This window comes from Pseudopodoces humilis, chromosome 2 (assembly GCF_049639895.1).
Source record: "Pseudopodoces humilis isolate 2021_Gansu_Grassland_sample_001 chromosome 2, ASM4963989v1, whole genome shotgun sequence".
Taxonomy (NCBI): domain Eukaryota; kingdom Metazoa; phylum Chordata; class Aves; order Passeriformes; family Paridae; genus Pseudopodoces; species Pseudopodoces humilis.
This window is the reverse complement of record NC_142201.1, coordinates 8,718,749-8,746,399: the sequence shown is the minus strand read 5'-3', so window position 1 is coordinate 8,746,399 and position 27,651 is coordinate 8,718,749. Positions and strand designations below refer to the sequence as shown.

Sequence of the window (27,651 nt, the reverse complement as noted above, 5' to 3'; positions counted from 1 at the left end):
AAACGATTGTCACACACATGGAAAAGTTACTGTAATTGTCAACATAGCTTGTGGTTCTTTTTTTAGCATTAGAACCACCCAGAAATCAGTAACTTTCAAGGCAACCTAGATTTAAGTATTTTTCAGTAAATGTCTATTTTACTACAATACTTTATTTCCAAGGGCCCAGTATTAGTTACTCAAGCCATATTTTTTTGGAATAAGTCTGCAAAGCTTAATTTCAATGATTATTCTAACCAATATGAAAACTGCAGAAAGAGTAAGTCTATCATCTTCAAAATTCATACAAATGCCTCGAAGCTGCTGCTTTGGGTTTCCAGACCAGACATGTCACAGCAAAGGAAAACACAAATCATTGCACTTTCAGACTTTTCTGGAATGGTGGAGAGGAGGAAGAGAGACTACCAAAGGTCATCCACATATGACCATAGAATTATGATAGAATATTTGATTTACAAGCAGTATCTACTTGCCTCAAAAGCAGGCCAAAATTTCTCAAATCAGAGCAACTCTTCTTCCTATTTTTAAGACAATGCAGTTTATTGTATCAAATTTGGAATAATTTCAATACTAGCTCTGGTAGTAACAAAGTGTAAAGATGAAGGTATCAAATCTGTACTATGACTAGAACAGAACTACAAAAGAGAATCTCTGTTAAGAAGATATATCTGATATAAACTTAGGTAGTTAAGAATTCAGGTTCCTGTGATGCATATCTAGGCTTATTTCACACACAATTTAAGAAGAAAGACCAGATCACATCCTGAAAGTCCTTGACAATCTGAGGGAGGATTTCTTGTTGAAATGAATGACTTTCTTTTTTCAAAATCTCAATATTCCTGAATCAAAATGTGAAGAGAGTAATAATTTAGCTCACCTGACTGGATTAATGGCCATCTACTGAACTAATTCTCTCTGAAAAATGTTTTTAATAATTAAAAAATGAGACACACACTGACACTTCTTATTAAATAACGTAAGTTATTCAAGTAAGTCATTCAATCATCTTGATGGCTGAGTGAGTAATGCTCATGAAGCAACCTATTCAGCCAATAGCCAATGTTGGTAACAGTCACCACATAATTTATATAAAAGTCTATTTGCTTGGTATTCAGCCCATTTTTACTGATGCCTCCTGATTCATAGGATTAATTTGCAAAACACAGATTATCCATGGGTGTTCACTACAGGCTGGAAGTGCTACTGAAGTACATGGTAAATAATTGCCAAAGCAATCTGTGTTAGGAAAGTGGATTGGGAGCAAAGAATTTCAAGGAATATTGTATTCCAGTTAGTTTCCAAATAGTGTTAACTCAGAAAAATCAAAATAAAATTTGCAAGACTTCCTAAAAAGTTAAACCACAGGAAATTACAGGCACTGCATCAAATAACTCCTGGCCATTAATTTATACTTCAATGTTTTGTTACACAAACAAAAAAAGTTACAATTACAATCAGTGCATACAGAATGAAATTAAAGCAAATCTTTATGAATTGTGTACAGGAAGAGCAAAGGCAAGAAATCTCATGGATCAAGACAATGATGGTTTCATAAGAGAAGGAAAGAAGGGGAAAAAACCCAAGCAAGAAAAACCATCTCCCACAAGCAGACAAATGCCAATCCAGGCTCTGGCCAATTTTTAATGAAGAAGATGGATAGGAATATTTTCCTTAGCTTGAAGAACATTTCCAGATATAATTAAAACTTAATTGATGTCTGCACTTCAAATATTGTGTGTTTCACAACATTGCTTAGACATTATACAATCAAAATCCTCCAGGACTGACAACATTCTGAATACCCTTTTACAGCAATGGTTCCCACATTATTGTCCCCTTTTGCCATTACCAGAACTATGAGTCTCAATAAGCAAAGCAACCTTTCCCCATGCCTGTGAATCAAAAATGTTGAGTACTGATTCTGCACTCTGCTTCTAATCATGAAACTCAAGCCAACACCATCTTATTTAATGGGAAACCATTTCAATTATTCTAGTAAGTTAGTTACATTTTTCCTTGCTCATTCTTTTCATGAGATACAATTTAAAATAGCATTAAACTATGGTAATTAAGAAATCCACCAGGAATAAGGCAGTTTCAGCAAGCTACTGAATATGTAACAGTACTGTTTGCTGCTAAGATATGCAAGTTTGCATAGATAAGTTTAGAGAAGCCACACCTGGGTACTGTGGCTGGCACACTGCATCATTTATTTGCAGAACAGCATGACAAATGGTTTTGATATGCTATCTTCCATAGGCTAAGTTAGTGATTATTCAGTAATAAAGGTGCACAAACCTGACTTCTGGAGGGCTTGATAATGTTACCTGCAATCTGCTTCACTCTGACACCTATTTTATCATTTAAGACTTATTGTGTGTACCTTCTGCTTTAGAATATCTCAGAAGTCTCACACATGAATTACAAAGCAATTGCTCTGGTCTCCAGCTGAATTCAGCACAGTGAAAGGAAATTAATAGGAATATGCCCCTTGCCAAGGATTTCCAGCATCCTGGCTGCTCCACCTCGTGTCTGGCCATGATTCCTGCCCCAGCTGCACCTTGACATCCCTCAGCTCTGCTGGTTTTCTGTTCAGCCTGACTGGCACATCTCTGGGATGTCACTGTGGCTCAGGAAGTCCCTTCTGTCCTCACAGCACTTTACAACTTATCTAAAAAGTGTGCTCTCTTCACTTATTTAGATTAGGGATATTTTTTTTTTCAGCCAGAACTGCACTGTTTATGAAGGCAATTCTAAATTTAGAATTTTGATTATGGAAAATTACCTCTTTAAAAATGCTGTTCAGGCACAGTTTCACTGTTTCTTACCTGTACCTCAATTAAGTTGTGATGTCCCCATTCAAAGCTACAAGCTTTTCCAAAGAAACAAGCATGATTATTTTCCTTACTGTCTTTTTGTAATAGTTCATTCTTTGATCTACATAAAACTTTAAAGTAATTGTCTATGTCACTTCTGCAAAATTAAGATTCCTAGCAGCTATTTAAATAATTATCTAACTTCAACTGTTTTCATATGGAGTTGACTGAGAACGGAAGTTTTAATGATGGTTAAAGAACTTTAACCGCTTCAGCAAAGTAATTAAGGTTTTTCTGTCATTAATAAAATCTACTGTAAGTATTCATGAATATTAAGTCTCAAAGAATCCATACCATATCCCACAAAGTACCTGATTTGTGTGCAGAAATATAACCTAGTCAACATGATTTCAATTAAATATATATATATAGATTCATTTAACAAAATGCAGATGCTAAGTTCTGGTAGAGACAGACTGTTACATATATGTTAATGCTAATTAGATTTACAGCACTGGGTTCTCAGCAGGGTAATAAAACAAAAAAAAATACATACAATATTTGTGTTTAACGTTTAAAACAAATGAGAAAAAGATGACCATAGGATCTTTCTCCATAATCCTAACCTCCCATTTTCCTTTACAACATAATTTTTATGATGAAAATAAACCAAAGAACTTACACTGCTATCTCTGCTACTTTACAGCTTAATTGTCACTGTTCATTGAAATACACAAAAATTACAAATCTGCTACTCACTGTTCAAAGAATTTAATAATAGAAATATGTTAGTGTTAGGACTATAACTTTACCCTTGGAAATGCAAAAGGCATTTTAAAGCAAGAGTAGTGTAATCCTTTATTACAGCAGAAGCAGCAGAAGAGAAGCACTGCAAAAGAAAAGAAGCTTCTTCAACATTTCTAAAAATAGCCCAAAGCCTCAGCCAATATATTGGCTAGAGAGGATACATGCAAGAAAGATTCTTCAGTGTTAGGTCAAACACTAATTGCATTTCACCACCTCCATTGTTATTCCCCAAATAAGAATGATTTAATACTGCTTTTATTTAATATATCTAACTAAGTCTGTCTCCCTCAGGTCACTAATGAAAATGATTTCAACAAACACAAAAGGCAGAAATGAGTATCAGGTATTCTCAACATGTCATCAAACCTTATTTTGGGTCAGTGCAGAGAGAGCAGCAGCTGAATCACACACAGCCACAGATGCTCTGCCTTCCATCAGAACTGCAGGAATTAAAGATTGTGTGGAGCAGGAAGGGGGAAGGCTGGAGTACAAAAAAGGGCTTCCAAAAAGAACAAAGAGAACACAAGCCTCATCAAAACATTACTGAAACCACTTAATTCTGCAATTTGAGTAAGAATGTTAGAAACATCTCTAACTGATTGTGATGGACTTATATTGTGCTTATGAGCATCAATATCCTTGATGCATTTTTTCATGTCCAGGAATTGATATAACAAGATGTGATCTGATTTATATATATGTAATATATATGAATGACTGACTTACTGCAGCCACACACAGTACCAAAGGTGGAGATGTAAAGAGCTGTCTGCCTAGATCATAACCAGAGAGACTGAGGTGTGAGTGCATGCAGCTTAAAAATCCAATTAGACACAGGCCAGTGATACTGATAAATTCCTAAAAGGAAATTCTGGATTACTTCCTGAGTTCTTAAAAAGCTAATAACCTTTGATCATTGTGTTTGTGCCATTTCAGACAGATTTATGGTTGAATCTCCATGTTAGTTATGAAAGCTAAGCCAAGGACAAGCATAGCTAGTGCATTTGTATGTGCCATGCCTCAAAACAGGAGTTCAGTTCCAAAACTTCATTGGAAGTTTCTGAGCTCTATAGCTGCAGCACTGTGTAAACACAAAATATCACAAAATATATTCAGTAAGCTTATTTTTCAAATGGAAGAGTGATAAGCATCACTGGTGTTCATGTAAAGAGATTATATTAATCAAACATCTAATACAGTAAAAGAAAACAAGTAGGAGGGATTGAAGAACCTTTTTTTTCCCAGGATTTGAATTTCTTATTCACTGTTACAGAAGTTGTCACTGACAGAGATAAAACACTGTAGTGATTTGCCATGCATCTTTTTATCAATGTCATTTTGACCATCTTATTTCGTAAATCAATATTGCCATTTCAATTCTAATATAGTAGCCTGAAAACACTACCAGCATGCAGTGAATAGACTGAAAGTACAAACCATGATTCATGCAGAATGTGGGGTGTTTGTCCCTGCTGTGTGTTTTCAACAGATTCCTTCCAAAAAATAACTTGAAAATTGGTTTCTGAGAGCATTTTTACTGCTGAAAGAACACGTCTTCAAATGTTTCCTGACCTTCACACTTACACAGGCTACTTGGTTGCAAATAATGTTTGTGTTTGTTTTGCATCTTGCTTCAAAAGAATTATTCCTGGCTTTGTGCTCTGAAATTCTCTCTTCCACACTTTGGCACCTGCCTTCTTGGAGCCTTTGATCATATAAAATGTATAATACAATTGAAATCAATAACCTAGGCTTCACATCTTCAATTACTTTTATATTCTCCACCAGTTCTTAACAGGATTATTTTGATTCTCTGTGGAAGTCATGTTGTCTATGGAGTTGGGGCAAATGTATCAAGATTAATTATCTGCCTCTGGTGCCGATGGCAAAAGGATAATGTAGAAATTATAATACAGTGTAAAAAGACAGGATGTTTTTCCAGCTTGTCATCAGTCAATTCTCCAAATTTAGTTTTGTCCATTGTGAGGAGTAGCAAAAACGTGCACTGGATGTGCGCCAGTGCTGCTCTCTGGTGCAGGATTTCCCTTCCTGCTGGCGCTGATGAAGGTGTGGATTGCCTGGGGAAGGCTTACCTCGATGACCAGCGTCGCTGTGTGCTTCCTGCCATACATCCTTGGCTTGTATCCCACTGTTATATGGGTTCCCACAGTGCCTGCTGGGAGGAGCTCTCCAGCTTGCGGCATCACAAGGAAATCGGGATCGCTGCCCGCCAGGAAGCGTGCGGTGAATGGCTCTGGGTACCTGCAGAAAAGCACAGGAGCCTCTTGTGCCTTTTACAGCATCTGAACAGAATTCAGCTCTCATCTAATGCCTAGGCCACCATGTGGCATGGCTCGGGAAATATGGCAGGGAATGAATATGGAATATTAACTGCATTCTTACAGAACAATTATTCTGTAGTAATTCTTTATTTATACACAGGGACCTGCATATTGGTATTCCATTTCAAACACATTTACATGCTATTATAAATATTATAATAACCATGGAATAATGATAGCATTTGTCACTGAAAAAAAAAATTGACTTGTAGAGATATCATAATAGTGATAGAAGTAAATTCCAAATCAGAATGAAAATCCATTCTTCCTATTAAAAGTACTCCCTTTTCCAATCTCTAATCAAATAAAACTGACAAGCTACCCATTTTATTAAGGTTTATGACTAGAACTGAATTTGCATTCTAGCAGAGTGTTACAAGACTAGGGCAGAGTTCTGAAAGCCTTGAAATGAAAATATGAAAAATAATAATTTTTATCACTGTTTTCACATTTTTCATATCCCATAAACTGAACATTTTAAGATTTTGCAGTAACATAATCAAGTTCCTCTATTGAAAATATTGTGTATCTCTTATCTCAGTTTCTGTCACAGGCACTGCAGATCTTGTCTAATACTTTGGTTCATAGCAGTGCTGTTGGACCCAAAGAAAATCCCTAGTCCTGGTAAAGACAGTGGCTGAGCACTATAAAACAATCTTAGACCAGTCCCAAACTAAAGCTTGTCCATCACAATTCTTCAGGGACTCCTTGCCATAAACATTCTCAGCATGAAAAGAATGTACATTTTTGTATTTTCTGGTGAGGCATTCTCCTTTTAGTCTTTATTTGTGTTGCTGAGGACAATTCTATCACTCTCTGGACAGAAGGAGAACACAGGAAATTGAAAGTAGAAATACTATGGGACGGTCAAAAATTAATCCACAACACCTTGACACCGTACAGCAGGGCAAGTCTCGTACATGCTTAGAGGGAACACATTTTCTGTTGATAAAACCTGAAGAATGAAAAGCTAACAGCATCTCAAAGAAAAGCTGTTCAAATCTGTTTATTCATGGACTGACACACCAGAAATAACACTTTTCAAAGAAAATACCACAAAGAAATTTAATATTTTATGGCAAGTCATATCTCTGCGGAAATGTTCCACATTTCCTGGGCAAGCTCTATCCTGTGGGTGGCACGCCGGGCCAATGTCATTTTGTATAAAAATAGCCTTCTTTTGCAAAATGTTCTCATGAAAGGTTGAACTATATTCAAAATGCTCTCATGAAAAAAGGTCACGCCACCAGTTTATAGAAACAAACAGTGAGAGTGCAGAAAACAGAAACCAAAAAGCTTCTGTTGCCTCCAAAAAAAATTAACTGATATTTAGCAGTGCAGGTAGAATTGGGTGCAGCAGCAGATTGAGCCCAGCTTTTCCTTTAGGTAACAGCAAGGTGGGCAAAAATACTGAATGTCTGAAACTACATTTCCAGTCTCCCAGTCTTGACATCAAGCTTATGCTAAAAACCTCTTTTTGTGTTGCCTAAAGCTGTGCCGCTGAATTTATAGCCCTGGGCCATCCATCAGCACTAATCCTGCTGGGCCTGAGCTCCCATCCATGTGCCAGATAAACCTTGAATTTTCACATCTTTGTTTCCCACAAGGAATGTTCAGCTGTGCATGCCCAGAGCACACCTACTACACACAGACAGCAGACATGGGATCAAAAAGAAGTGACGGATCTAGACTGAGCAGCCAAGTAAAGCACTCATCAAAAAATGACTGAGATAAATATTCAAACCCTCATTCTGAAAACAACCTGGACACAGATCTTCGTTTCCAGAATCACTGCTCTGTTGAGTAGATTCAGAAACATTTTAGGGCAGCCCTTTCTGTATTTCCCATGCTTGGTCTGTTTTCCAGTGAATAGTTTGAGATGCCAGCTCCTAGTAAGTGCTTGGTCTCTGTAAGACACCAAGAACACGACTTGCAGTGCAGATGTGATGATGAAATGCCAGGGGAGATGAGGCAGGGGACAGGCTGCTTACACAGCAGACACAGGAAAATACAAATTTCATTCCTGCAGAAATTGCCTCTTAGCAGGGAGTTATGCAACAGTAGCTTGTTTTGGAGTTTTTCAGAGACATCAAAACAGTCAGAAAACACAGAGGAGAAAAAGCTGCAGATTTTGTCCAGACAAGGGGACCAGACAGTTTAAAGTGAAATATGTCAAAAAACTCATCTGTATTACTCACAAGATATTTACCAAGTCAGAGAAAAATAATGTTATGACATCACCCTTGTCAGATTTTAATTTTCATAAAGAAAAATGGAAAGAAAAAAATAATAAAAAAGCTTTAAATAAAATTATCACAAGGTACCAGAGGCAGTTATAACTTTTTTCATGTTAAGTAAAAAACATAAATGCATACAATCTTGCATGAACACATCTAATCACAGCTAAAACCTCCCTCTTCCTAAAGCCTGTCAGTTTTAACAAAAGAGTCAAGATGTCTACTGGATGCAAAATGTTTCTCAGAGTAGAAAATATGTCCAAGTAAGGAAAACAGAAATCCTGACAAATTAAATGTATAGACATAATATGATAGGCCAGCAGGGATTCTGATGAAGATGGTACAAAAAACAACAATTAAAAAATTAAACATAATCAGAAGCAGAAACCTTTTACTAATAAATCTTGCATTGTTTTAAAAATAAAGCTAAAGATGGCCCCTGAGACAAAACAAGCAGCTCTTTCACTGCTGTTCGCATTAGGGAGATGAACTGGCATGCTGGGTACCTCACAAGCATAAGTGAATTGCTTTCTCATCTTTTATAATAAAGAGAAATATGGATATGAAATTCCCAGAACAGCACCTCAACTTCAGACATTATCATTTTCTATGTCTGTATATTTAGTGTATAATTAAAAATTAATAATTATGAGGTTTTTTTTAAATTATTAAAATTTAATTCCTCCTTTTTGATTCCTCCTTCAGGTGAAACAGCTCTGCAGTCAATGTTTGGCTTGTTGTTTCTCAGCCAGGAAGGTCGGTTGTGAGGCAGTCTGCACTTTTTCAAGAAGGGTGGCAGATATTAACAAACTTTATAAAGCTTAATTTTGTGTAGAGTTTTGAAAACACCTGTGAACCAAGCACAAATGAATTAGAAAATGTAAGGGCAAGGGCCTTGCAAACCAAAGAAAGTAAATGTGTTTTCCCATCTGTCTTTCCTTAACTCCTCTCCTCATTTGATACTGACATCAGAAAACATGAACTCTGTCCTTACTGAAATAATGAACAAGAGTAAACACTAATCTGAATTTAAATAATAATTGGACGATCAAAGCATGGCAACCTGGAAAAGAGGAAACTGAGCTGGTCTTTAGTGGACATTTTTATAATTACTTCTTTAATCTTGTCCTTAAATAGAAGTCTATGCTTATCAGTGTTCTCATGCTACACAATTTTCAAATTATTAACTAAAAAATAATAGCAGCTTACATCTTCAACTAAAGAACTTAAAATTTATATTCCTGTAGAGATCATACTCCAAATCTTAACAAAATACTCATCAAAACTGAAAATATTTATTATATTTTATTAAATTAAGGCTCAAAATAGGTTTAATGTTTCTCTTCCCAAAACTACTGAAGCAGTAGATCATTCCTGGAGAAATGTATTCCTTCACAAAATTCAGCATTTTGAAAACCTATGCATAAAAATAACAGCACATAGTCCTTTTGATCAAATGCTTGGGTATTTTTTGTTAAGAAGAGTAACAAAATGTCTTAATCTGTAAAGTACATAACTGTTTCAAGAAAAAAGGGATATGAAAATGTTTACAATTTTAGGTCAAGTGGTTCAAGCAATGGTTAATTGTAACTAATTGTGTTTCTTGTAATTTTTAGTTAAAATTGCATCTGTTAGATGACACAAGAAATTTTAGTTACTGCACAGTTAAGGCCTTAAAACTGTATGCATTTTTCAAATTCTACAGAATTAATAGTGATACTTGGTATGATTTAGATAATTTCTTATCAACATAAAAAAATTACCATGGAAAAATAAATTAGTAACTCATTATTATTTATAAAAGTTGGTTATGTTTCATACCCAAACTCTGGTTTAATTGACCACTCTAAATCCTGAACTCTGGACATCAGAAAAGTTTTAGAACTCAGGCTATCGCTTCTGTGGCTTTGGGAAAGCTGCTTTAGAATTAAAAGACTTTCAAAAACCATGAGCAAACACTGCATGACAAATGCCTGTCAGGGAATGCTTTACCAGCCCTAAGATGACTTTTTGTTGTGCTCTTGTTGTAAAACCAAAGCAGGAGTTAGAGGTTTTATCTTCACAAGATGATTTCTGTCTCATCCCTGCTCTACCCAGGGGTGCTGTATTTACAGACTGACTGATGACTGGATACAGGTCCTGGCTAAACGTGTGACATGCCAAGTATTGTATTGTTAGGAAGGATGATCATGATGTTTTGAAAGGTTTGCTGAATGTTTACATTATCAATATTTGCCATTAGTCTCCATTCAGGATCCAAAAAATGCAGCCCAGTCAACATTTGTGTTTTGCAGCTGCCACTGTGTGGGAAGTGCTAAGATGAAGTATTTTAATTACATCTTTAGATTAGTGGTAGAATTTTCAGAACTGCTCCTCAGATTGGCAGAGGAATCCAGGTCTGTAATATACACAGCAATGTGTGAAAGAGTCAAGGAGAGGATGCATGAACTGAGGATTTACCAAATGCATTTTCTTGTAGCATACTTAATCCTGGATCGTGCTAGTTCTAATGAAATACAGCAGTAATTAGAGTAACTGGAACTGTAAACTTTTTGTTTTCTTTTCCCTTCAGATTAAGGGAGGGTACAGAAACAAAATGTGTTGCCCACTAATTCCTCAGAATTAAAATTAATTTTGTGTGACCAAGGAATGTTTTTAATTGAACATTTACTCTATGCACTAGGAAATGTGCATAGAAGAAATAAGGAAAATTTCAAATGAAAAGTAGGTTAAGAAAACTAAATCTGCACATGCAGTCATTTTAAAGCCTAATTTCATCTTTATTCACATCTCCCCAGCCCACCAGTTTGGGGATTTTTTCCTCTTTATTCTAGCTCTGTTTCCATAATCAGCTGGAGCCTTGGATTTTGCAGATGTCCCTCTGTGGAGATCGTATCAGCACGAGGCTGCTTGCTTTTGTGACAACAGGTGCATTTTTCAGAGGTACAGCTTGAGTTTATCCAAGAAGTTTCCTTAATGTAACAAATATCCTGCTTGCAATAAACATAGAATTGGAGTGACAGGGCAGGATGGAAAAAGTTCTTCTGTATATGGGAAGCCATGGATGATTGTAACAATCACTAAAAGGTACATGGAAAGATAAATAAATTGGTGAAAGGAATTTCTGTGTATGAGGAAGAAGCAGAAAGAACAAACAGGAGAGAATTCACTAAACCTTCAAATGTAGTTTAGTTTATAAAATATTTCCAAGTGAATGTAGTGCTCATAAATCTCACAAATCTCTATCTATCTATCTATCTATCTATCTATCTATCTATCTATCTATCTATCTATCATCTACCTACCTACCTACCTACCTGTCTACCTACCTACTTACCTATCCTACACATCTCATGTTGGCTAATGAAGTATTTGCCCTGGAAAACAAAAGGTAGCATTCTGCTGTAGCTGGGCATCGGTATTTTAATGTGAAGAAATAAATCCAACCATCAAAATAACTCTGTACAGGAAGATAGAGCAGTAAATAAACTCCAAAACCCACTTCTGTATTAATACAAATGTCCTGATCCCAAACTGAATTGATTAAAAATACATTATCTTCAGTATGCCAAATATAGAAATGGCTGGTTTTCTTAAGCAAAGTATCACTTTGAGAGTTTTTATGTCTCAATTACAGATTTCAACATAAAATAATAGACCAATAATTTAAGATAGATATAAAATACATTTCTATAAGTTTTATTTCCAAGGATAATATCATATCCTTTTTTGTTAACACTGCTGTCATTCTGTTAAACATTGACATTCAATAATGCATTTGGTATTAAAACAAGCACTAATATTATCTCAAACATTAGAAGTCTGTACTAAAACAAATTACTCCAGTGGAAATTCTGCCAATGATTTCAGCTGGTGTTGAATTAAACCCACATTTATGATAAAACCCAAAAAAGGTCATCCATGAATGTTGAGAAGTGGTGGATTTTTTCTTATTAAGGAAGTGAAATCTGCTGATTTGACTCTACTCAAGTTTAATACCAATGCAAGAAACCCTTCAACTACATGCCCCTTTGGAATTTTTAAGGCTGAAAGTAAAATATCAGTCTACTCTATCTCAACTGACATAGGTGCATACAGTTTTAAAAAACACATTTGTTTTCTTCATGCAATAAAACTGTTTATCTGCATTCACAATATCTTTCATTATTTTCTGGAGCAGATATTGGGCTATTCCTAATTGTGTGAAATTTAAATGTATTGAAAGGGTGCATTATATACTTTCATGAACTTCTGGAGCTTTCATTATTGCAGATCATTGTGAAGAGTGCAGTAATGACCTTCCATTTGTAACTGATCATCCTTCCTGAAGAAACTACACCAAAATCACTAATTCATTCTGAAATATCCTGTATACACAGGATTTGGGGGGAGGGAATGGAGGAATGTGGAATTTAAGGAAGGCCACATTTGAGTTTCATTAGCTGTAAAGTAAAGGAAAGCTAAACCCATTGATCTCATAGGTTTATTGTGGAGCACTGAAGATCCTCATTCAATGTGGTGTATATATATATATTTAATATACATACAAGAATCCTAAATTGTTCTTAATAAGATCCTGAGCTTTTTTTAGGGCCTGTGGTTCTCAAATACTATTTGTTGCATCACTATGCACCCTGTTAGCTCAAAAAGATGCAGAGGTGTTCTCAGTGATGCTGTGCAACCTCTCTCTCCTGGCAGTAGCAGGAGAAAAAAGACACATCTGCAGAGACCCACCCTAGCAGGTTACTCAGAAATACACCTCTTTCCCCCACAGTTACTCCCAAGGCAGCAGTGCCATGCACTCTCCAGCATAAGAAAAGAAGATATCAAGTATCTATATATGCAAGGAGAAAAAACCCCATCTCTCTTAAAGTAGCAGAACTGATTCCCTACAGATTGTGCTGCTAATTGATTACTAAGAAAATTCCAAAGGGCAGATCATTTTTTTTCAGGGAAGATCTATAGGATGACACTTTGTATCCTATTCAAAATTTTTAAAGCATGTTTTAATATTTCATTGTCTTATTTTTAATTTAAATAATTTGAGTTGTTCAAGCATTAAATTACCCTGTAATATGTGTTTTTCTTATGTAATTGCTTTTAATCTGCAGGTACATTATACTATGTGTTGCTTGGCTGAGTATTCTCTTTCTATACAAAACCTCTACCACCAAAATCTCCCAAGCAAATCCCAGGTAAAATAAAGTAATACATAACTTATGGGGCAGTTCACAGAATCACAGAATGGGTCAGGTTGGAAGGGACGACAGTGGGCCACCAGATCCAGCTTCCCTGCTCAAGTGGCATCACCCCAGGGCACACATGGCACAGGATTATGTCCAGACATTTCTTGGATTGTCTCCAGCAAGGGAGACTCTACAGCCTCTCTGGGCAATCTGTTCCAGTGTTTTGTCATTAAACAGGAAAGAAATTCTTCCTCATGTTCAGGTGGAACTTCCTGGCCATCAGTTCCTGCCCATTCCTCCTGTCCCATTGCTGGGAGCAGGGAGCAGAGCCTGCTCCATCCCCTGTCCCCTCCCTGCAGACACTGACACACAGGCATGAGGGCCCCTCTCAGCCCTCTCTTCTCGAGGCTGAACAGGCCCAGCTCCCTCAGCCTTTCCTCACTGAGATGCTCCAGTCCCTCCATCTTCTGTCACCCTCTGCTGGATCTGCTCCAGGAGCTCCGTGTCTCTCCTGTCCTGAGGAGCCCAGAGCTGGACACAGCACTCCAGGAGATCCTCACAGGGCTCAGCAGAGGGGCAGGATCACATCCCTGACCTGCTGGCAGTGCTCTTCCCAATGCACCTGTCCTGGGGTGACTTTATGATACTGGTATCCCCAATTGCCTGGTTTATGTTATATATTAAGTTCTGCACCTTTAAGACCCTAAACTAAGACAGCAGCTTAATGAGTGGAGTTCCCGGTACTGTTTATAACACAGAGCTTTTTTAGTACATGCAAACATTACATTTTGAATTTGAAATGTATGGGGGGGACATTTGCTATATAAAATAAAGTAGGGCAAAAGAGAATCTATCTTCCATCACAGCTCTTCCTTTATATAACTGTAATGGCTCAGGTTTTATAACACCTTTCTGGAGAGCATCAGGTATCTTCACTACTATCAAACACCTACCAGGAGATTACAGTATTGACAGAGAAATTGCTTCACTTTTTTTTCCTGAAACAGCCATTCTATTGAAGCTGTTAACTTGAACACTGTGATAGAAGCCTTTGTCAGAGTTCTCAATAATTAACATTACTGACAGATATCTAAAACCTGGAACAACTGTCCATCTTAGAGACACAGCTTTTGGAAATAACCTTAAAAAAAACAGTTATAACCAAATATACTTCCTGATGAGGATGAAACCAAAGGATGTATCCACAATGAAAGTGTCAATCTGCATAACTGGCACACTTTCTAGATATATAGTAAAAAGAGTTAATTTAAAAGAAAAGAAACTTTAAAACTTCCATAAACTACATGGATTATAAACATTATGATTAATTCAGATTCCCTGTTTAATATTTTAAAATTTATCTATCATTATCACACAATTTATTCCTTGACTTACTGCTGTATATAAATGACATTTTAAGTTTGCTATAACATTGTGAAACTGGGAAGATAACTGAAATATGTAAAAATCATATATTAACAGAAGTTTCTACAGGACTTCAATAAAAAAAGAGTAACAAAATACTGAAAAATTATACCATTTTATCAAGTGGAAATAGAGATGAATTCATAGCACACTTACATAATACAACAGGAGTACTTTAAAAAGAACAGCATGTTTAAATTTTTTTAAAGCACAATGTGAGGGAATGTTTTTAACTTGGTGTAAGCATAAAGTACTTTGAAAAAAATCTATTAGTAAAAGCACTAGATTTTAAAGCTTTACTAGTGAGCCTTTAATATCACAAAACATTTTCCTTGATATTGTATTACACATTTTAACATCCTCTCAAGGCTTTTTAGGGCAAAAAAAGACATAACATAAACATCTGGATCTACTCCACAGATTTTCTCTTAAGCCAAAGCCTAAATGTAGAACGCTTCTGTTTTCTACAACAAAGATTCAAAATCACATTTGTTACTAAAACAATGCAGCTCTTGAAAATAATGATTAAATAGCTGCATCTCAGTGATGTGTCTGTCACCCAAATTTATTCTAATCAATGTGTTTGAGTAGGAGTTGTACCCTCAGAAAACTGCATAAATTTTTGAGCATGTTTTTACCTTGTCTGGCTTGTGAGCTTAAAGCCAACTATGGATTCTTTATTCAGGCCAGCTGCTTCAATGTTGATCACATCATCCACTTCTGGCTCCGTGGCAATGAACACCAATGGAAACTTCCAAAGGCCTCCTGTAGCACACTGAATTATCACAGTTGCCTCATTCCTTAAAATTTCAGATAAAATACAGTCAATACATAGAAAAACCTTATAAAACATGAACTGATTAATCTCAAAAAAAATCTTCTAGTGTGTAGAAGTAGATCAGTAAAATGAAGATACAAATTACTTTGAGCTAGAATACATCCCTAATTTTGCGTATATATATCAGGTAAACTTGACTGGAATGTAGGTAAAATAGCACTAGATAGTTACAGCAAATTAAAAGAAAGAATAAAATATGAAAGTAACATTCCTTGCACAGCCATGAGATTTTCTTCTTCTGCTTGCTCTCTTTTGAATTAAAAAAACAAACAACTAAATTTATTTTACTCATTGTTCTGTGTTTACTGTGACATTAGAGGAGAATTTTGTCCAGAACCTATTAGCAGTTCATATTAGGATCAAATAGATTTGACAAAGGTCCATGTACTCAAGAAAAATGCCAGACTGTGATGGCTTTGGACTGTCTAAGAGAGTTGGTGCTGTAGATTCTGATGATAACAAAACTAAATAATTGCAGTCACTGAGTCCTCTTCACAAAGCCTAAGTCTCAAGTACAGAAAGATAAAAAATCCAAACCAAATTAAAAAAATAATAAAATAAAAACAAGAGAGTAGAAATGAAAAGGCTTTTTAGATTCACCTCTCTCTGACACAATGGGACTTAACTGGGTGGGTGGATCATTCCTCTTAAAGGTTTTCCCTTTGTTTATTTCATTAAACTTCTGGACTGCTGGAAATAAAGAGCAACCTCCTGCCTCCTAAAGGTAACTTTTTTCATGCAATCCATGATACTCAGCAGTGGCTGCTCCCTAACACTCCTGGGAACGTCAGGACTTGATTTACTTTGGGCCTGCAGGCCACTAAAGCTTCTTTTCAGTCTCCTACTGACCCACATTTCACTGCACCCAAAGGAAGAGGCAACCTCCCTCTCTCAAAAAGGATCTCCCTTCAACAGTTTCCTTTTAAAGATGAGAGTTGTTCTTATGTAAATCAAAGCACATACATAATTTGTCACATGACAATTATGAAAAAGGAGAATAATTTCCTGTGGATCATTGTTACTGGGGCAGCAGAAACTATTTCAAATTCAACTATCCCACCCAGTCAAAGAATATGCACACATGCTTGTCAAGGAAAAGTTTTCCAAGACTGATAGACTATCTTGTTTTTATGTTTTTTGTGAATTATGAGAACAAATAATTTTCATTCAAATTCTTTCAATGCTCCAATGTTTACAAGTAAAACAATGCATGCACAGGCTATGGAAGTAATTCAACAGAACTATCTCACAGGCACTAAAAAGAAACACTGTCAGTTTTAACACCAAAGATATAATACTGAGAAGCAGCGAGGGATAAAATCTAAACCTAAATAAACTTAATATCTAAAATAGATCTCAGAGGTGAAAACAAAATGAGGAAAAGAATGCAGGGAAATAATTATATAGGTAAGAGTGACCAGACAGGATTTCATTACATGTTCTTTTGGTAGTAAGGAACTGGATCTTACCTCATTGGTTTGTTAGGTACAAACACTACATTAAAGATCAGTGTTACAATTCTGGACTCTGTATCCCATTCTTTTTCAACCAGCTGCATACCAACCAAAGATTCAAGCTGAGATCTAATTTCATCTGATTGATATTGCAATTCATACAGAAACTCCAGTGTTGCAGAGGAACCTAAATGATACAGGAGAAAAATGTCAGCCTGTGTGTGCATAATTTCACACAGTTGGTTGGCTCAGTGTTACAATTCTTCCATTTGTTACTAAAAATGACAAATAAGTAAAACTAGCAATTATCTAAAACTTAAGTGATTTCCTTCTGATTGCATAAAGAAATCTTCCCATTTCATATGGCAGGCTATATAGTTTCCAGCAAAGTAGAAGCTGGAAAACTTACTTGGGATATGTGAATGGTAATAGCAATATTTCTCTGGCTGGTGAGATATTTCTAATTCATCAGCCAAATGAAAATTTCATAATACTCTTTTAGAGTAATGCCATTGGGACAATTGAAAAAAAAAAATCATTAAGGACATCAATGCCATTGATGGCTGCAAGCCTGAGAAACAGAATACAGAGAAATAGCGAGGATGTCACCAGCAGCCTCTTCTCTTATTCCCTGAAGCAGCTATGAAAAGGCCAAGTAGTAATGACATAAAAATAAACAGCTGAGCTTCTTGAATCAAATGTCTCCTCCAGCTGTAATAAAGGAAACTGAGATTTTCAATATACAATAGTAATTTGTGCGCAGAAGGGAACATTTCTATGAGGAAAAGAATCTCAAGCTGCTAATCCATTTAAAAGTTTTACACATTTTATGGATGAGAAGTGTTTGAACACAACCACTAACTCCTACAGATTTCATTTTACTATGACTGTCTATCTCAGGGCACATTTTGAATTTGCACAGCTGAGTACAAATGTACAGAATGTACAGATATGTGTGCATCCCTGTACACATATCCTGGCTGCATAGTGCCAGGCAGCTGCAGAGTTAATTCCCAAGGCCTTCTGACTCAGAATTCTAAAATACAGACAACAGATTTGTTTATATAAAAAGTTTAAAAGACAATGTTGGAGAAAAGCTTACTTTGGTACTGCCAATCTGTAAAATCACCTAAATTTAAGTATGAGTATTTTGAGTATGGAGACGCCTTCCCACACTTCTAGTCCTTTGTCCTTCTCTGAAATGCACAATTTCCTCTTCCCATTTCAGCAGCTAACTTTTGTTGCTTCGTTTTTATAACACAAAGATTAACTCTAAGAAATGTAGCAGCTTATACTGAACCATTTCTAACTCTTTAAAGTAGACAGTTCACAGACCTCTATACAATTTCATACCTTGTGTATTACATGTACATCACACAGATGTAAACAAAGTATTATGGCCAGCATATGGGATTATCAATCATGGTAGATTAGATACACATTCTACCAAAACACAGGATTTCCATGTATTGATCCATATATGCAGGGACTTCATTACAATAAATGTGATTTATTAAAATTAAATTCAGCATGAACATTTTCTCCTACAGTGTATAAAATTTAGGACCATCCCACATTGTTTCATGCTTGCTGTTTTTCCATTTATGTTTATGCCACGCATTCACATTCCAACACAGCCCAAGGCTTTTAGGAGTCACCCTTGACAAATGCTAGAACATGAAGATTCAGATGCTGGCAATCAATGGAAGAGAAAGGATGACACAATCTGGATCATTTCACAGTGAAACAAAATTGCAGCTGTTGAGCAGATGCTTCTTTCAGCAGTTATATCATACAATGCTGCTCAGGAAAAGTTCATTTTTATAGCTCAGGTGCTAGGAAGACAACGTTGGGAAATGCATGCTGCTTTTTAATATCCAAAGTCATTTGGGTTTGGTTTGACATATATATAGAAATAAAACCTTTTACTCAGAAGCAATTAAATATATTTTTTTCCATCCCAGGCTGTTTTGCAACCTGTTCTATGCTTATATTAAGTAATTAGTTAAAATATTTTATATTTCTAACAGCTAAGGAAAAAATGATGTATTTATGAATGCCAATATTTGGAACCTTGTTATACTGGTCCCTTCAGCTCATTTTGATCTAGACTGCTGATCTAGTTTAGCACTGCTAAAAAATGTAAAACATAGTTATTTTTTTCATCACAGCTGCCCTGAAGACTCCTATATCTTCATGCTGTGGGAATTCTCTGTGAAATGTTAATATTTGATTCTAGCAATCCTGTAATACATGTGCTGGCTAAACAAACTGGAAAAACCTAGATGAAAAAAAAAATAAATTATGAAACAGCTAGGAAATTGTCCAATTTGTCAAATATTCAGAGTTCTTTTGACTCTTAGAATTCCTAGTTTCAATTAAAATGGCAGAAGATGTAAAACATGGAGACAGCACTAACACTTTCTTTAAAGCAAAGTCAAATACATAACATACATTACATACTCAAATAGGCCTTGACCCTTTAGGCCCAACTCTTTGTATTCTTTCATTCAGTTTTCTCTTCATTTCAATTAAATTTTCTTTTTAAAAATCATCATTTTTAATACAGGTAAAATTCTTATTTTATCTAATTCAAGATGTAAAATACACCAGCAAATATAAAAGTATACCCCAATTAATCCACTCATGTTCTGTAAATAGAGAGCAGCAGGAAGAGCTTTAGCCACATCTTTTACAACACAGAGATATTTATCAATCCAAACACTGGGAAGATATAAGCATGCTATTTATATACAGCTAGTTAAATCTAGGGAATAGAAATTCTGATTATAAGAAATATTACTTCTTCCTATTTTCTGAATAATGTCTTGCCTTATTTAGGAGAGAAAATATATTCTGAGGTAATTATTCCAAGACAATATTTTTTTAGGCATTAAACATTTCTTCTTTTGAAAAACATTTAATCTCAGTCTTCAAGCATTTTAATTTGTGTAAACAAAGAATTCTAAAAAGGTAGTATTCATTTAAGCAACACTTGTATATGCAGGGCTACTGAATCACCTATGTTTAAAAATCAACCAGGCTTTTCAGCTATACAGTACTATAACTTGACTGTCATTCATTTGCAAGTGCTGGTAAAAATGCTGCTTCAAAAGCTCTGGAATAAAAGTTTTGGGTTTTGTTTAAATAGTCTCTAAGAGGAAAGGATATAGACCACTTTTTTTACGAAAAAAAAAATATGATTCGTAAGACTTACAGCACGAAAACTCCAAGGATTTTACACTCTGGACATACAAATTGGGGAAATGTGAATTTTTGTGACTGCTAGATCTACTATAAAACTAATTAATAGAGTATGCATGCATCTAAAATTTAAAAAACTATTCCAACAGGCTCACAAAAAAAAGGAATCTTAGATTCTTAGAACTTTAAATAACATCTGAGTGGAAAAGAACAAGTGGAAAAGATTCAAGGTTCAAAATAATTAATCACAAAGACATTTGTAGATGGGCCTATTGCCTACAGAAGGCAGTGAAAGGCCCACTGGATATTTCTGACCTCAAACAGAGTTTCACAGTGTCAGGAGAGAAGCATCTGTACCTCTCTCCTGTTTCTGAAAAGCGAGTGTTTGATTTCACTGGGACCAGCTCATTATACACTGCATTTCCTGATGATAAAATCCCGTGGCAGTGGCTGGGGAGGGTGCAGTCCCTGTGGATACCCAGGGGAGATGTGGCTGCTGAGCTCTCCACAAACAGCACTTAACCTGTGGCACACCTGGTGACACAAACATGGCAAAGGGGAGCATCTCCCTAGGGACCCCCTTTACTGTCACACTGTCTCCCATTTCCAGTGAGACAGATGGAAATTAAAACTGTGATGGAAACATGCTCAGACTGCAAACGTGCTTGTCCTCATTGCAGAGGCTTTTCCTTGGATGGAGGCAGTAAAGCAGAGATGCAAGAATTCACTTAACTGCTCTTATTTGCAGTCATTTCATAAAGGAGGGAAGCACAATCACCAAATACAAACATGTAATTAAAGCCCGAGCATTCATAAATTTGCAGTTTCATGCTTTGCATAAACCAGATTAATTATCTTGATGCTGAATGCAACACACTGATTTATTTTTTCTGGTTCTGATAGTTTTCCAAGCCTAGGTGTCCACTGTGGCCCTGACCACACAAAGATTTCTTCCCCCCTTCGTCTAAGTCCCCAAACTGTTAACACAGAAACTACAAAACCAGATGTTAGCTACTCATTTCTACCAGATATCTGGCATCTAATCTTCACCTTCCATATCTTTTGAAATATCTTCCTTCATAGCCCCTTTCAGGCCTCATTTGACACTTATCCTTTTCCTGCTTCTCCATTGTCTTCCAGGAGTTTTCACATGGACACTGCTGGAACTCAGCAGGCAGTGGGGAATGAACATTACATGTGCAGTTCTGCCTCTCCAGCAAAAGTAGAGGCAGACAGAACAAATTATTGTACAACAGATTAAGTACTTTTAATACTGCTTTCAAGTAAATATTGAAATAAACAGCAAAAAGTGAATTGCAAGAGTGATAAAGGAAAAAAAGTAAAAAAAAGTTTAGAGGTCAAGAACATCCTAACACTTAAGCAGACATCATGAGAAACTGAAAATTATATATCTGTTGCTCACTGTAAAATGTCACAACTACAGGAAAATAGCAGCAGAATAAACAAATTGCATAACCTCCCCCCAAAGACCTGATGTAGTTAAATATTCCGTTCACGAGATTTCTTCATACAGGTAGAAAAGAGCTGTATATGGAGCATTACTAATACAAGTAAAGAGAACATAACTTTACTAAATCCCAGACACCAAATTAAACTTATAGAAATTAATGGATAAAAATGCTGATCTCCTTCTGTTGATAAAAAATTATTGATCCTCATAGGAATTCAAGGAAATGTTCAATACAGTTTTGCATATATATCTTTATATCTCTTCTCTGCAAGTTTTTAATTTTCCGTATCTAGCCAAAAAATATATTTTTTTTACCCTGCATCCCATTGACTATTTCCTTAGCAACCAATTGGAATGCTTCTTTCCTAAATTTTCTCTTACATTCAATTTTTCTGTTTCCTAATTTTTCTCTTTCAAAACACTTCTTTAAAAGAGGTATCTACTTCCAAACCAAGTTTTTACTCTAAAAAAGCATTCCCCTCACCTTTTTTTTTTCTTTTTAGAGAATGTGTTTCTTCAAAACACTGCATAGTTTAGTGAATGAAATGGAAGCTTGTGAATGCATTTAATGTATATGAAACACATGGTGCACATCTAGGATAGTTCCTTGCAGCCTGTTTCCATATATTCTCTCTCTGAATCCCTTTTTCACTAATTCTCCTTTTACTCTGCCTCCATACATCCCTTTCAATGCTTTCTTTATTCTCATATTACTTGCATAATAAGTTGAAACACAAGCCTCAGAAAAATGAAAAGGGTTCTCTTCAGCCCAAAGGATCTCACATTATTTGCCTTTGATCTGGCATTCTACTCAGATTTGTATGCTACCCTATAAATTCATGCTATAAAGGAAACAATTAAAAATTATTTCTTCACAACCATTATAATCCTTTTCCAACAAGTTCCCTTTTTTATTTAGCCATGTCTTCATTTAGCCAGAAACTCTGGCAGATAAAGATCACATTTGTACCTTGGCACAGAAACATCAAAGCAGCTTCTTCAGGAATGTATCTCATGATTTAATCTTAATTCACACAGACATTATTTTTTCCATGGCATCCAGAGTAATTTGCCTCACTTTCAATGTTGCCCACGGAAATCAGTAACAACTCAAGTTGACTTTTAACCTAACCATTCTATTTGAACTGGCACACACGGAGGCTAAATTGAAAACCCATGCCATCATTTTTTCAATAGTTCTTGACAGTTTTACACTATACTATGGTCTATTACAAAAGCCTGCACTTTTTATCTTCTGGCTTTTATCAATATACAAAACTGAGTCATAGAGAGTGGAACACAGCACCAGGTCACTAGGGTCACATTCATTTGCTTCCTTTTCCTCACCCAACAGAATGCATTCGGTTACATGTAAGACATAACATCTATCACACAGGGTAGTGTAAATTCTACTATAAGACATTTCATCTCATGGGAGGTGGCCACTTGTGTTATTTTTTGGATCCAAATCAAGTTTCAGAATTAATAAAAGTTTTGTGCAGTAAATTTCTGAGGTTTCACTCGTCTTCCTCAGCTGGCTTGAAGAAAGAGTGATGGTTCAAGGTTATCACTTCATTCAAAGTTCTGTGGTGATTCTATGCAACTTCTATTTACTTGTCTTGTAGTTTCAATATCGACCTGTATCTCCAAAGCTTCAGATCAAATTGTTTTAAAACTGTCAAAACAACAGGTCTGATGCAGTAATTTATAAAAACATAAAGTTTCATACATTCTACAAAACAACACTCTAAGTTTGTTGGGGGAATTTTGTATCATGTACTGTTGGAAAAGAGAAGTGTGGGAGAGGTGAAGGAGATCTAGAGATAATAATTTCATTTTCTGTAAGACCAACAAAACTTGAACAATGTAACTTCTGAGACAGAAGACAAGGGCAAAGAATTTTATCACAGAAATGACAATAGGATGTAATAACCTGAAACAGAAGAGCATTTAGGATAGGCTTGTTGCATGCATGTGGTTTTTTACTTAAGTGACTGTCAGATAAATTTTTCTGAGACAAATTTAGGTGCATAAATCCTCTTCTTTTCTATGACATAAAGCATTCAAACACAGCTGAGAGACAAGAGACCACTTTCCCAGAAAAACCTGTTTGCATCTTAAGGGGTTTGACTAGCAATGCTTTGTTGGTGTCACGTAAATAATGAGAAAATAATTCAGAATAAAAGTGGAAAATAATGCACACAGGTCACTGTTAGGTGTTATGTTCCAGAAAGATAGTTAAAGCCCTACAGAGAGAGCTGCATTGGATATGGTTCTGCACTACAGAAGCTTCCCCAAAATATTGTTACAAAACAAGGGTGTAATGGTTCTGTTTCTATTGGAAGCAATATTTCCTTATCACCCAGCTGAAAAGATTACAGGAAATTCTGTGAGCAAGAAAGGGGAGAAACAGCAATCACAAACATATTGCAATTAAAGTAATAATACACTCTTCCAGCTAATGATATTGCCTAGGTTTTTCTTACCCACTAGCTCAAATAATTTTATGGGATATCTATTTGTGTGCTCTTGTTTCACACATTATTTGGTTAGTCAATCAGTTCCTTTGCACTTCTCATGTTTCCTGGATCTACATCATATTGAAGAGTAGGACATGGAAGAATTACCTTATCCTATATATATATTTATATGTAGATAGATATAAAAGAAATATCTTCTTATATATATAGAGATATATAAGAAATATCTGGGTTTGTATTATTTATTGGTTTTGCAATTTTGTGAAGCTGAAAAAAAACCTTCAGATTAGTTTATAATTGATCTGGTTCCCTCTAAGTGATGAATATTTAAAGTGAGCATGATTTTGCATAAGTATGAGAAAATAATTTTAATTAACATAATGATCCTTCTCATTCTTAAGGCTTACATATTTTAACATTTTATAAAATGGCAAGGAACCAGACATGAGTAACTACTCTAAACAGAAATAAAAGCAGTTCCCAACTGCCTGCTCACAGTTCTTTTTTTGCCAGTATTTGTTCTTACTGCTCTAGTTATACTAAGAAATGGCAGAAGGAGGGTTTACTTATGAGATAAAAAATTGTCCTGTATTTTTTCTCTTTTTCATGGACCCAGTGATAGCCTTGTACATCAACAAGAACTATTTGACCTTCTTCATTAAAATGCATGGCATCATTTCAGTTCAATAATGGAAATAAACAATACATCAAATTTCTCCCATGCTTCACTCATAAATAAAGAAAAAAACAGGCAGATGTAAACAAAAATTATGTAGCTGACAAAATAATCCAAGACTTTCAGTTCTCCTCTAATGCTTTATACTTTGACTTTTACTAGTCCTCTGTTTTCCATCAGGAGTTTTCACCCCTAACAACAAAGCAATAATCCATAACAAAGTGTCTCAGTTGTTGGTTCATCCCTTGTCAACAATTTTTTTTTTGCCATTGATCACTGCTTTCATCAACTCTTAATCCAAAACAAACACTTTGTTATCCTTTCTTTTATCTCCCACTTAGGAAGAAAATCTAATTTATATAGCTATAATTTTCTCATCCTCAAGGATAATTTTAAAAATAATGCCACAGCTATTCTGACAATACAGAAATGGCTTAAGAAGGATATATCTTCATCATGATTATCCTTTTAATATTGCTTTCAGTATTAGCCTGCTGCATGTTATCAGCAATCACATTAACATCTCTGGATGAAAGATCAGGGCTATAAAGATACCTTGTCTCCAAAGATTTCTTTGATCATACCCAATTTTATTGACCTTATATCTTAAAGGTGAGCCCCTTGATTCAGGTCCATAACATTAAATGGGAATTTAGTGTAATCCATACCATTGGCTAACAGAAAATCCTTCTGGGGATGGAAAACAGATTTTTAATGTGTGTTTGGATATGTTTGAATTCTTTGCTGGTTTCGAAGAGCTGCTTTAATGAAATGAAAGAAAATAGAGCCTTTTGTATATTCTGATGAGTTTCAGGAATATTAGGCAGTTGCTATAAAGGTTTTATAAACAGTGAAACAAAGATACGCTTTGTATAATGGATGCCAATATATACTATGGATCGGCATATCTGGAAAATCTTATTTCACCCCAGGTTCATCTGTTTTGTCTGAGTTCAGAATGCCTCCAAAACTTGGTCATAACATAAACCAACCTCATACCCGAGCTACCCTACAGAAGCTGGGCAGCCTCCAAGGTATTTCCCTATTATTCCCTACTATTTTCCTCCAAGGTAGCTGTCATTAAACCTTCCCAGAAAGAAGAACTCAGGAGGAAGGAGCTAAGACCAGCCACTGGGCTGTGAGGAGAGCTGTGAGTTATGAGAAACACTCAAACCTTATGGTTGGCCTACGAGATAAATGGGAAGCAATCAAAAGGGAAAGGTTACAAAGCACCACTACAAACACACAAAGTTGTGAATGTCAAAAGTCAGTCAAACATCTGTCACTGATTTGTGAATGTTTGATTTTTTTTTTAGAAGAAAGTGAAAAATTAAATGTGTTTGTATTCCCAACTTAAATTAAAAATTAGCAAACTTCACACTTGTTTGGATGAATCTCAGCTCCTAAATTTCCTTTAGTGAAAAGATATCTTTAGAGCCATATGTAAGAATAAAAGTAAGAAGTAAGCCATGTAAGATTAAAAAATACATTTAGGATGAAAATATGCATCTAATGCAAGTGAAAATTATTTTTTAAAAGGGCCATACTGTATTTGCTATGTCTAAAATATTAAATTTTCATTATTTGATCCCTGGAACTTTGCTGACTTCCAAACAAGAAAAGATGTCATTGAAGCTAGACAGTATTTAGATTGCACCCTCTTTCTTAAGAAATCATAGTAGCTTTCTTTGTCAAATGCACTGCTCTGCATGGGAACAAATTGAATTTTTTATGTAAAAGACATGCTTGAAGATTTTTCACTTTACAAGAATTTATACTTGTCCAAATAATTTAAATACTGAAGCACAGTATTAGCTGTTTAAATCTGATCTGCCAGTAATTATCATCATTTATCCTTGGGTGTAAAAACTGCTTACTACACATCACACAGGCACTCTGATGAATCACTCTTTCAGAAGAGAAAAAAATGAAGAACAGTGTGCCAGACTGTTATCTTAAAGGTTTAGGCTTTTATTTATGTTATTACTGGTTGACTGCAGAAAGCTCAGATAGATCCATTTAATTTGCTTCCTAACAGGCCTCAAATTCATCTATCAATAATGGCATCAAAATATCATTGAAAACGATGAAAAGCCCGGTGTTAAAAATGATCTTAGTACCTATGATGTAAAGCATTTCATTACCAGACTTCTTACTTGAAAAGATGCAATGCCCCAAATCAATGTAGCATGTGCAGCAGCCAGTGTTAATAAATTATTCCTATGAATAAAACAAGAACTAGACATCATGAATCTGCAAGACTTTCAAAATGCTGCCTCAGCTTGCTCACTGCATGTTTTGCTTGTCAATTCAACCACCATTTTGGAGGGAAATAGACCAGGTGTGTTTAAGGCAGCCCACTCATATGTGACCAATTAATAATAGTTAAATCTGTTACTCTATGATAAAAAAAGGGTTTTTATCTTAATGGACAGCTGTTCTCTAAAGGCTGAAAGAAGTTTTATAATGGTATTTACAGTTCTCCAAAGAGGAAAGAATGTACACTGACAACTTCACATCTTTTTGCTTTACCAGATTTACCACTATCACTTTGTAATATGGGAGTGCAAGTTGATAATATGCCCAGAAAATAAATTATCTTTGACATTGCAATATGAATAAGTACAAAAATTTAAAAAGTAATTATATATTAGCCAATCAGTAAACACATGCTGTGCAAGCTCTTTTTAACTGTTCCATTCCAGATCATCTCCT

General features: G+C 35.5%; 1 protein-coding gene across 1 annotated transcript in view; it reads right to left on the bottom strand.

Moving 5' to 3' along the window:
• The window catches only part of CFAP47 (cilia and flagella associated protein 47), a 260,715-nt gene that overhangs the window by 3,855 nt on the left and 229,209 nt on the right, over positions 1-27,651 (bottom strand). Inside the window, exons 61-63 of the mRNA XM_088051635.1 lie at positions 17,121-17,292; positions 15,452-15,613; positions 5,717-5,885 (exon numbers count right to left, since the gene is read on the bottom strand). Of these exons, the coding sequence (XP_087907761.1) occupies positions 5,717-5,885; positions 15,452-15,613; positions 17,121-17,292 (503 nt within the window). The remainder of the gene's footprint in view (positions 1-5,716; positions 5,886-15,451; positions 15,614-17,120; positions 17,293-27,651) is intronic.